The 12,351-nt window shown below is 40.4% G+C and overlaps 1 protein-coding gene across 4 annotated transcripts in view; it reads right to left on the bottom strand.

Annotated features, from left to right (window-relative positions):
* The window catches only part of RGS6 (regulator of G protein signaling 6), a 283,923-nt gene that overhangs the window by 54,075 nt on the left and 217,497 nt on the right, over positions 1-12,351 (bottom strand). For all 4 annotated transcript variants that reach the window (XM_071558236.1, XM_071558235.1, XM_071558237.1 and 1 more), the window contains 6 exons: positions 11,143-11,219; positions 8,051-8,132; positions 7,488-7,562; positions 6,055-6,153; positions 4,980-5,041; positions 116-226 (listed from right to left, as the gene is read on the bottom strand). In XM_071558236.1, the coding sequence (XP_071414337.1) occupies positions 116-226; positions 4,980-5,041; positions 6,055-6,153; positions 7,488-7,562; positions 8,051-8,132; positions 11,143-11,219 (506 nt within the window). The remainder of the gene's footprint in view (positions 1-115; positions 227-4,979; positions 5,042-6,054; positions 6,154-7,487; positions 7,563-8,050; positions 8,133-11,142; positions 11,220-12,351) is intronic.

The following is a 12,351-nucleotide window of genomic DNA, read 5'->3' as shown; positions in this document are numbered from 1 at the left end:
ATCTCTTAAAGTTACAGACATGAAACTTCATTTCCAAACAGGACAGTGTGAAGAGCATACAAATAAAATGGCAAGACAACTCTAACATTAGTTAAGACTACCAATTATTTTTTACCTCATTTCAATGTCCCATAATGCTACATCATCACTTATCCAAGGATTGGAAGGCTCAGCAGGAGTTATAAAAGGGTCATATTCCACATACTGCTCTGTGTAGGCAATTAAACTGACAGGTAAAATAAAAAGAAAAAAAAAGAGGAAAGAAAGAAAGAGAAACAGGGTTTGAATGCTCAGTCATATGTCAGAGAGGTACAGCTTTTCTTTTCATCCTTTTTTTTTCCTTTTGTGAGCGCTTATTTTTATTTTATAGGTATTAGCCAGTTTCTCATCAATAAAGGGAGACCTTTTTCCCAGGGATGATACATGCAAGGGTTTCTCTGCAAACATGCGCCAGCTCACAGCACATTTTCCTCAATGGCAATATTTTCCTCAATCTTGTCTCTGTTGAGATGCCCACAAAAAGCCCAATGAGGCAACTACTGGATTGCTATGGTAGGAGTTCCCCAGAGAACCATGGGATGAATATGAAGTGTATGTCGTCCTATTCATTTGTTGCACCTTACTACTGCCTCTTGTCCTCTTGCTTTTTGCAGGCTTTTGCACCCACGTAACTTTATACATTATGAGGAACTCACCTAAACAGGGTCATGGGCTGTAGCTAAGAATATACTTAAATCTTTGGAGGATCACAGTCCTGAGCATCAAAGCTTTGGCTATAGATAATTTTTTTGTTCTGTTGGTATATTATTTAGTCTAATGGCACTATTGTAAAATACTTTAACAGTACTTTAAAATTAAATTAGACTACAGTAAATTATACACATGTTGGAAAAACACCTGGCCTTTATGCTGGTTTGCTTCATGAAGAGTCAGTTAAGGCATATAGCCTCTAATCCCCACTAGCATGAGATTCAAAGAGCTTTCTGGGAAAAGAACTGTGTCGGCTCACATAAGTGATTCTGGAATTCCAATGGGATTGGTGCTAGGGGCATAGTTTTAGAAAAGAAAGACAGCATGTATGAAATAAATCAAAGGAAATTTGTCCCAGTCTATACTGTAAATACTGTATGGCACTTTATTTTTTTTTTTGGCCTTGGTCTGCCAATTAACTAAGTTAATTGTTTCTCATCATACTGAACAACTAATCTACTTGTACTGTGATTGTCCATGCTAAACTATACCTCTGGTCTTCCACATCTTAAAAAGGCAGGAGAATGAAAAGACTCTGTGAAACAACGGGTCACAAAAGGCAGAAAGTTTCCCTGACCTGCTCTATACTAATTATTTCTTTTTGTTTGTCCTAGCTCTTATCATGAGGCATTAAAATCATACACTTTTGTAACCACAGCAGGTTCCCATTGCCCCTTAGGGCACTCAGGGCTGTCTCATCTCATTTCATTAATTACATTTCATGAGTGCTGTGGGTCAAGGGGTGGACGAGAGAGCAGCGTCCAATTTCACAGAGCAGCAGCAATCCCTTAGACATCAGTGAGAGAGAGGGTTGGTTAAAAGAGAAAAGAAAGCCAGAAAGGATCAATCAGGAAATATCTGCTGTGAAACCTGAATTGCTCCTAATAAAATAGTAAGAAGGCATCAGAGGTGCGAGTACAAGTACTAGCAAAAATAAAAGGGGAAAAAACTAAAATGAGACCAGGGGCAATTGTGACGCGTGTTTTGCTGATTTAGTATAATAGCAGTGGAATCATTGCCTCATTGTCTAAAGGAGGCTACAGGCAGGGGAACTGCTAAGAAAAAGCATTTCTCTCAAAATGCAAACCTGGACTTCTGGCCTTCTGGGTGATAAACTCTGTATCTGGTAGAAAAGGTGGTGGAAAGAGGTGTCTGAAGGTTGCAGAGCTTGCTCTGAGAACCCAAAGTCTCTCAGTCAAGGGGCCTGCTGAGCCTTCACAGTAACTTTGAGAAGCTGAAAGGATAGCACTGATTTTCATCTAGAGAGCTGAGATTGCTTCTGATAGGAAGATGCTCATTTTTCCCCAGCTATTTCCATGAATCTATGCCTAATGAAATTAGTACTAACACTGCACAGTGCAGTCAAGGAAAACAGTAGGTAGAATACAATGATAGTTTTGCTCAAAAGTTGCAAATCTCAATGCCTAAACCTGACAGTGTGCAGGTCCCAAGTGGGATGAAAGGATGTGAAAGAAAAACTGATCACAAGGTGAATGGAGCAGCTGAGGAACGCCTGTTGCCACAGCTGGTGCAGATACTCCTAGAAGGGGAAAAGGGAAGAAGGAAGCAGAAAATCTTTAGCAGTGGGCAATTTATTTCATGAAAGTTGGGGATATCATTTGGAAAGACTTTCTGTTCCTGTTCTGACAGACAAGGGCTATCCCAAGAATAGTGTGCATTAATGCAAAATGAATACATTTGGTCTATTACTATTGAAACAATTTATATCTTACTCCTATAACTAACTTGTTTCCCCCTAGACCTTCCTGCCTTATTCACTCCTCATTCTCCCCGAAAGTGCCTTTGTGCTATACTGAAAAAATGGCAGGTGGTGCCACTGTCAGTCTTAGCTGTTGAAGGGAGCATCATCTCCTGCACTCTGATCGGCCACACTGTCACTTAAACTCTCTGGAGAGCACGGTCCAGCCTGAAATGTGACTTAATAGTAACAGCATCTCCTTACATTTGTTCCTAGTGCTTGTATTCAGTATTTTAATGGGGCTTTCAGGTTACACAGGTTTTTTTCATGCAATTGTTCTATTCAGGCCATCCACATTCATTCTTCCTCACCGGTGTCCCACACCACCCAACCAAGTCCCTGAACTCCTTAGCCCCTCTACTTCCCTCCCGCATACTCTGTGATGCTCCATGTCCAGACTGCACTTCCCACCACTCTCCACACCAAGTCCTGGGATGCTCCATCCATGTTGCTACTCAAAGTCATCACATAACCAAACACCCCCTCACAAGATATAAATATCACAACCATGATTTTCATTCTTTATAATTATTAATAATGATTTATAAATATATTCTCTTAGGTTGTGTATTAGGAAAAGGTTCTTCACCCAGAGGAAGTGGTCATGGCACCAATCCTGCCAGAGTTCACGAGTTCAAGAAGTGTTTGGACAACACTCTCAGATGCATGGTGTGATTCCTGGGGCTGTCCCGTGCAGGGTCAGGAGTTGGACTCGATCATCCTTGTGGGTCTGTTCCAACTCAGGATATTCTATGATTCTGTAATTTGATTGTTTGTTGTTGTTTTGTTGGGTTTTTTTTAAACTCTTCTCTTGGTTATCAGTTTGCACAGGTTTTGATATCATCATTTGGAAGCAATTAAAAAAAAAGCCCTTGCAAACTGGAAAATGTTCTGTCCAGTTTTACTGAAAACTAATAGGATTTTTCATTTCTTTGCATTGACAGCATTACATTTATATTGCCAGTAGCTCCTTACAAATGTGAAGAAAACATGTCTTATGTAGACATGATTCAGTGTTCACAAGTGAATGAGTTTTATTGAGTCCACCTTATTGAATGGACCTAGCTAGAAAAAAGCAAAACAGATCTGCTTGCTTGTAAATTACCAGCCTGGAAATTATTACTGTCTCAGTATATTAAGGTTATTGTAAGTAAAGTCAGTACTTGAGGGAATGGGTTGGCTCAGTTGGTTAGAGCATGGTGCTAATAACGCCGAGGTTGTGGATTCAATCCCCATGTGGGCCATTCACTTAAGAGTTAGACTCGATGATCTTTGTGGGTCCCTTTGAACTTAGAATATTCTGTGAATATCTGAAACACTTTTTGTTAAAGCACAAATGTATGTTCTTAATTAAAAAGATCCAAAAGCCCTGAACATACATACAAGTGTGCACATTTCAATCGTACAATATAACGTATGAAGGATTTCTGGGAGCCTCTGAATATTTTCTATTTAATTGGATAAATTTTTATTGTAATTGCTAAACTTTATGATCCATTAGGAGCCTACATTGGGCCTCTCACCATTTAATTTACCTAGTTTAGTACACACATGCTAACTGCAGGTGCAGGCACTACAAAGCACATTTTGTAGGGTAATCACTTTTTAATTTGCTTAAATAAAAATTCCTTGATTATTTCTCTAGAAGGATCCAGCCCTTATCATGCCCCTCATGTTCAACACAGTTTTGCTTTAAAAGTGATGTCACTGAAGAGCACACCTATCCCTACCTTCATCTCAGGGATTCCCCAGCAAATGTGCATGACTTACAAGTACCTAAGTAAAGGAGCTGCCATTCTCAAATAAATCCAAGCTTGTTCTCCACCCATTTATACTTTTCTACCAGAATTACATATTCTCCAGGTCAAATTATGCCTTGATTTGCCTCTGTAAGAAATCCACCTGTTAAAACACTGCCTTGAGTAGTCTGGGTACAACCCCCAGTACTTCTCATAGGATTTCATGTATGTGAAAGTAAGAGGAGGAACTGGACCTGCAACCCCAATACAAACACAGGCATGAACACCATGTGCAACAGATGCAAACACAGCTCCTTCTCCAGAGCTATGCCAAACTAACAACAGATAAGCACAGAGAGTTCCCCCACAGAAGAAAGGAAGGGTATTTTCAAATTGAAACAGGAATGACTTTTCTGTAAGTAAACTCCAGAGTTACAAAGGTGTGGGAAACAAAATTCCTGCAAGGATTCTTTCTTTTCTGAATGCTCCTTTTGCTTTTTTGCAATGTGACAGCATTCTCATTTTCCACCTAGTTTTCCTCAGTGGCAGAAGAGCAAGTGCAGAAGTGTTAGTGGCCAGCAGACAGGCAGCACAGCTGATGAAGGAGGGGAGAGGAACTGACATACAGAAAGGGGATCAGCCTTTGCACTTTCCTGCCTGCTCTCTGTCTCTGGAAATGCCAAACTGGAGATGAGGAAAGAAAGGGACGTTGTGCAAATGAAGATACTCACCTTTCTGCTACTTTGGACATCTTTAAACAATGCCTCTCTATCTGCATGTTCAGAAAAATTATCTGAAGGAGAGAGATGACAAGGACATTAACAATCCAAGAGTTCTACAGCATGCGCTGATGATATCCCAACACACTATTGATTTCTCTTTCTGGACAGCTTGAAAATAATTCAGAAGGAAATGGGACCCTTCCCTAGGTATCAGAAGCTTATTAACTGCTTCCAATAGGTGTCTCCATTTCCAAAGCCAAAGCTCCAGGGGAAGCCTCAGAAGACATAATTAAAAGTAGAAAAGACACATATTTGGGGCCAAGGTTGTTAGACTACTCAGGGTGCAACATGATCCCCTTTTTAGAATCACACACTCCTCTCCCATTTATCAAACTGACCAGCACCACATGACCAATAACAGTTTTACAGCACACTTGCACTCTGCTATGAATTAGTTCTTCAGCCTATAATAGAAAAAGCTCAAAAAAATATAGTGTTCTAGGCTAGTTCAGAAGACCACTTGAAAACTCTCTGTCTAATAAACATGTTTAAAGCTGCCTTTACTAAAATGTTGACCTAGCAATTCCTTTTGTCCTTCAGCGAGGACTGCTTGTTGCAGGAAAGTAGTTTTGAGGGAAAGCTCCCTGTGCCAGGACAAGGATATGTGAGCTGGCTGGCCATTCCTTGGGGCCTGATGGTGCAAATAAGTTTTTCCTAGTTCCCTAAAAGCTCTGACTGTACAGTCTAGCAGTTATGCACTGAACGATGTCTTTCCTCACCACCAGTCCCCAGCCTGTGCCCAAGTATGCTGGCTTCTTCCCTTTTCAAACATCCTCAGTGAGCTGGAAACTAATCTGTCTCCTGGTCCGGAGACAGAGTAACAGTAGATTCAAAGGTCAGTATTACTCATAATACTATCATTATACAACTGCACTGCTCAATGAATACTTACTACTTTATGTAAGTAAGTGAAAATCAAGGACAGTTAAAGCATACAATTGGTTTTGCTGGTATCTCAATAACTTAATATGCTATTTTTCAGGTAACAGTTCTCAGAAGAGTTGCCATACAGCCACATACTTACTTGCTTCCGGAAATCCTCCTTTGTAGTTTTGCGTATGGGTTGGGAGGGTATGTGTACAGGGCTCTGGGGCTGAGACTCCTCTGTGACCCCATACACCGACTGGGAGGGACCAACAAACATACAGAAGGGATTACAGCATTTTTCTCTGTTATGAAATGAGGAACAGCGTGGTATGCAAAGCAGCAAGGTAACAAGCCAGCAACTTCCTACTGTTTATACCCACGCAGGTCAATAATCATTCAGCCTGGAGCAAAAGTAACAGATCAGACCCTGCTTGCAGATGCCTGCACTTGGAAGATCTGTAGGCATGTTGAGAAAGGGTTTGTTTTAAATGTTTGTTTTAAATTTTTAGGAGCTCTGAAGACTGTGTGTGTCAACACTTGCAGGATGAACACTGGGAGTAGTTCTTCTGATGAACCAAGTGGCAAAAGACAATACTAGAACCTAATGCTATGCCATTGGCTTTCACTTGGTTTAGTTTCTTGTAAAACTACACATTGAAGAAATTGCTTAGCTGGGTGTAAGTGGGTCAAGTACATGTGAACCACCCTAAACAAAACCCTGCAGCTTGACCTGCAGCCATTCATTTTCAGAACAGAACCGAAAGGAATATCAAAAACATTTAGTATTTTCGATTTTTATTTAAAATTCTAAGAAACATGTCAATAGCTCTGCTGCAATTTACCTATGGAAGTTCAGGAGTAGGGTGTCCCTTCCAAAAGGGTAACAAGTGATAGGACAAGAGGGAACAGGCTCAAGTTGCACCAGGGGAGGTTTAGATTGGATATTTGGAATAATTTCTTTACTGAAAGGGTTATCAAGCACTGTAACAGGCTGCCCTGTTGAGTCAAGATCCCTGGAGGTATTTAAAAGACATGTAGATGTGTTGCTTACAGACATGGTTTAGATGGATTTGGCAGAGCTGGGCTAAGGTTTTGAGTCACTGATCTTAAAGGTCTTCTTCAACCTAAATGATTCTATGACTTTATATACATAGAAGAGCTCAAACTTGCTGGAAGTCAAAGACACCCAAATTGCTAATGATCTTGACTTTGAAATTATTAAGGCAGGTAAACAACTCATTATCTGTGCCCAGACAATTTCTGAAAATGGGACCTAGGTACTTTTGCCAATTGTTTTAATTTTATGGGAGTGCAGAGTCATCTGATATCTGGAACACAGAGCTCTTTAGTGTCCATTTTCAGCTCTACCCATCACCCAGTCTGTACCACTTTCTGGTAAAATGGGAATAATAAATTCACCAAGCAGACCAAACATAACTGATACTGTCAAAATACTTTTTTTTGTTCCTGTTGGTTAAGTCTGATATACTGTAGGTGTCAGGTATGATTTACAATAAAAAATAATCAAAAACCAAACAACCAAACAGACCACCACACAAGTAAAATCCAAAAGCAGGAACTCAAGCTGACCTTTTTCACTTTCTGTGGGTTTTTCATACGGCGACACTTTCTAATGTCCATTTCTGTGGTGTTCACACAGCCCGGCTGAAAAGAGATAGTAATAGTGTTACTCCTCTATTTACAATCTTCATGTTACCTTACCTCTCTAGAAATATACTCTTTCCAGAGGTTTGTGTCCTATAAATTATTCTTGCTAAACACGAGATTGCACATACCCAAGGTTGCCATCTCAGCATCCAATCCATTTACTCCTAACCTTGTCACCAAAAGGAAATAGCTGAGAGGCAAACTTTTCCTAGGAAGTCTGAGCCAAACTGGGTAATCTACTTTTCTTTCATAAGCACAATAAATAATTTTCCAAACTTCACACTTATTACTTATTTCCAAATCTTACACATGCACAAGCCCAGAATGTGTAAAAGAATCTTGTAGACACTTGGTGTGTTTTGAAATGCAAGGAAAATCGACGTGGTGACTTTAAGGTGATGTCTTTGTGCATAGCACAGTGTTTACTAGTATTAAAACTTTGCTGTCAAAAATTGGAAAGTCTCATCATTCAAAAAGAGCTTTACCACAGGCCTGTGCACATCCCAGAATGCTCTTTCCTGGCTGTCCAAAATCTTTCTTTCTGTTTTATCCTTTTTCCTGTCGATTCTGAAAACAAAAGCATAAATGTATGAGTCAATGTACTCGTCAAACTTTCTTCTTTGATACAGTTTCTAGATGGGGTTTTTAACACCATGACAAAAAATTCAGAAATCAGCTTATTCTTGTACAGCAATGTCACATTCATACTTGTAAGGCCACATGCCATGAATAAAATATCACTGATATTTACTTCAATGTAGTGTAAAAGAGATTTCCTATTAATGTGGAAAATTTAATGCCTGTTTTTTCATCTGTTGAGGAAAATCACCTTTCCTGATACTCTGTTCCCAGACTCTGATTTGACAGGTTGGGGGAAGTTTGTGGCATTGTCTGTGTCAGGAGACCCACCAGGACCCAGCAGCACCACTGGCATGACTACAAACTGCAAAGACACAGCTATTCCAGGAATTCCCAGCAATAACACCATGGGCAGCACTTGTGGCCACTCCTCCTTAGAGCTTTCAACTCAAACACTGGCTCTGCCTTTGTCCCCCAGTGCTGGCAAAGCAAGGGGTGACAGCACAGGTGACCACAGCTGAGCTTGCTGCACGGCCCTGTGCAAGCAGCACCCACCCAAGAGAGAGTCGACTGGGCTGGCACAACAGTAATTCAGTAATTTCAGCCCTGATGCAGCCAGTGAATCAACTTCCTCAAAGCACTTATAGCCCAAAGGCAACTAGAGGTTGTTCAAAGCAACTGTTTCCCTATCTCTTGGAAGCAGTTAAGTCACATCTGGTGCCTCACTCCTGCCCACGCTCAGCTCTATGCATGAGCACAGCAAAGTCACCAGCAGCTTGCAAGATCTACCTGCACAGAGACTGGAGGAGGCACATGGAAGGAGGAACAGCCTCCAGTTCCAAAGCAGGATTGAAAAAAGCTTACAGCGTCCCTATGCTGGATTCCCAGATTGCTGCCCTCCAGGGAAATCAAAACAGTGAGTTAAAAACCCACACCAGCTGGGATTTCTGACCATCAGGTTCTCTCCCACCTGTTTTTTTTCTGGAGAGTCAGTGACCCTTAACTAAGTCTGTGCTAGAAATGCACCAAGAGGATAGGAAGCAGGGGACTAAAACTGAACTTTCTGATTACCCCTCCCCACAAAAAACCCAAATCTTCCACAGTTTGGCATCACTCACTGAATTTCCCCCTTGCAAGGCTGAGGTAAGAAACAACTTCTGCACAAGCTCTGTCCCCGCACTAAGACAGAGCAGTGGCCAGACAGCAGTCATTGTACTGCACTGAGGATATCCAGCCCAAAACTACTTTGTCTGAGTGAGTCCTTCACACCTGGCCAGAGCAGAAGGTGAAGTCTTACACCACAGAGCACACAAAAACTGGAGGCACCCTTGGAGGCTTCATAAGTGCACTTCACCAGTACTTTGTGCTCAGCCCAGATGGTCAGCTCGTATCTCCAAACCTACTGATAACTCAGTATTTCGTATTTTAAACTATGAAGACACAAGCCAGCTAGATGCTCTGTGGCTGCAGTTTTTGAGCAATGTAGGTATAGCAATGGGAACCCCCCAAATATGTTGAAGGCAATACAAAGTTTGGTAAGCAGGAGGAATGTTTTCAGGTATTTTGTTTTTTTGGGTTTTTTTCCTTTTTAGTGAGCTTAGGGCTGTGAATTACACTGTGAATTCTATCCCTGCCTTATTTGGAAACCTGAAGACTGAGCCATCACATGAACTTGAAACCAAGAAGCTGAAACTATTCAGCAAAAAAGTTGATAGTGGCCAGTTCATGCTTATGTTTAAAAAAAAAAACAGGATGGAGAAAAGATGAATAAGAAACAGTGATCACAAAGAATCTGATATTTACATTTTTTCTTAGGTAATAATTACATGTTTTAGACAGAATGCAGAATTTTGTTTTAAGACTTTTTTTTTCATCTTGGCAATAGCCTTTAACTAACTAAAAGTACAATGCTGTCGTAACTTCTGATTTTCCCTTCCAAACAGAACACTGGTATTTTTGTTGGAAAAAAAATTCTTTAATTACCTTGTAATTTAAAAGATAACTATCATGTATTTAAATGGTACATAATTACAATGTTATTAAGCAAAGAATTAATCAAAATTCCAAAGGTTTAATCAAAGCTAGAGACATATACCTCAAGTCACACCCTCAAGAAACTTATCTTCCTCAACTTTTTAGCATCTAATGCTGAAAGTGCAAATTCCTTTCAGTGGTACAGAGTGTCAGTACTGGTGTTCTCACATGTCATCTTCACCAACCCTTCCATGTTATAGGTGACAACTACATGCACGCACAAAATGGATGCTGAGAGTTCTAGGTACTAGCTTGTAGACACCAGTATACAAACCCTGGACCATACCCACTTTCCAGCAATAATGAAACATGCTCAAAATACTAAGAGGCTTCAAACTGCTTCCATAAGAGAAGATGAGAAGAAAAAAGTAGATTTCAGGGATGAGCAAAGGGTAGGAAAACCACAAATACTAAATAGGAGTTTCACTTAAGTGGTACCCAATTCTTCATTTAGTAGCATGAGTTGAACTACAGAGTAGAGATAGAACAGAGTCAACTTAGGGATTACTATAAATGATAAAATCAAATTCAGTCTGCTGTAAATACCACCCTTATAATCACATCGAAGTGACAATAATTTTCGACTCACAAACACTCTACAAGCACAGAGTAATACAGACAGATGACAAAATTCTATTATTTCCATTTATACAAAACAAAACCACTACAAAAATGTAGAAGCAGATTGGGCACATGAATTGTCCAAGCTCCCATGATGAATCCAGGCTTGGGAGCTCCTGACCAACATTTCTACATAGAGATAATTAAACTATGTTTCAGATTCTGGCACAGACCTTCAGAATTGGCTCTCTTCTGTTTCTAGTCTGCCAGTGATTAAACTTCACCAACACCTTCTGAGCTTAGTCACAGTAAAGATTTTGACATAGAAGTTTTATTTGTACAGAATCCCCTTCCCTTCCCAGCTCTAAATACTAGTGCAGTTCAGTGCTCTGGGATTACTCACTTCACTTGGGCCTCTGCTTGCATGAAGATGAATTCCCACTTTCTTGCAAATGCTCTCTGAAGTCTTGCTAAGTTTTCCTGACAAAAGATGAAAATAATAAGAACAACTAATCTCTGTAATTAAAACAACTGCTTGAGAGCACAGTTAGCATGGTGTGCACTTACTTAATTCTTTATTTTTTTTAAAGTGTAAAACTCAAGACACAGAAGTCAGTGTTGGTTTCAGGTAAGCTATCTTGCAGGCAAAGCAAGGCTGTAACACATCTTTTTGGGCTGCAACCCAAAGGGATAACTAATGGAGTGTGATGAAAACAGTTTGAGCTCTACTATGAAAAAATTGATGGACGTGTTCCCAAAAGATAACACTAAGAAGCTCTGTGAAGCTGATGACTTTCATTTCTGATAGCAGACAGCTGCCACCTGCACATTTCCCTTTCATCCTTACCCCACTGCTCTCTTCTCTTCAGGCTTTTGCTAAGGTGCTAAGCCTGAGCATCCCTTGCTTTGTTCAGTCCTGGTCACTCCTGAGAGCACTGCACAGCTGCACAGTGCTGAAGGCTGGGGACTGCCAGGATGATTCACAAAAGGAAATAGCTTGTTTGTCTGAACAATGAACACAGTTACTGCAAAGACTAGGTCCAGATGCAGTCTTGCTCTACATCTCTGGTCCAGACCCATTACAGAGAGCATAGTGATCTGAACATTTGGATGTGGATGTGACTTCATCACAGTTCAAGGTTAAACTCGGGACATGGCCAGAATTTCAGGTTTAAATGGCACCCCAGGGTCACACATCCACACCCACTCCAAAAAGGAGGTCTGTGAGACCCTTAAGCTGACACTTTCTCCATTACAGTGGGTTTAACTTGCAAATTTACACTGAGAATCCATTACAGCTGGTTTAAACTGTTGCAAATTTACAATGAAAATGAACACTTGTAGTTCTACCTCTTTTTATATTTACCACCTTTATTTCAAGGAACTGCTTAAGCCCATGCATATCAATGCAAGGAAAAAATCTTCCCATTATTTACTTTAAACTCTTGTATAACACAAAACATAAAGCTTGGCTCTGTTATCACAAAGGCCATGTAACAGTTTAAGCCTGTACACATGGAGGAAAACAGTAAAGCAAATGATTTACAGCTGTGCTGAACTGTGATGATTTCCTTAACTGTGTCTACAAGGAAGAACTACTTGTAATTATCTG

The sequence above is a fragment of the Pithys albifrons genome, chromosome 6 (assembly GCF_047495875.1).
Source record: "Pithys albifrons albifrons isolate INPA30051 chromosome 6, PitAlb_v1, whole genome shotgun sequence".
Lineage (NCBI taxonomy): Eukaryota > Metazoa > Chordata > Aves > Passeriformes > Thamnophilidae > Pithys > Pithys albifrons.
This window is presented reverse-complemented; position numbering and strand designations above follow the sequence as displayed.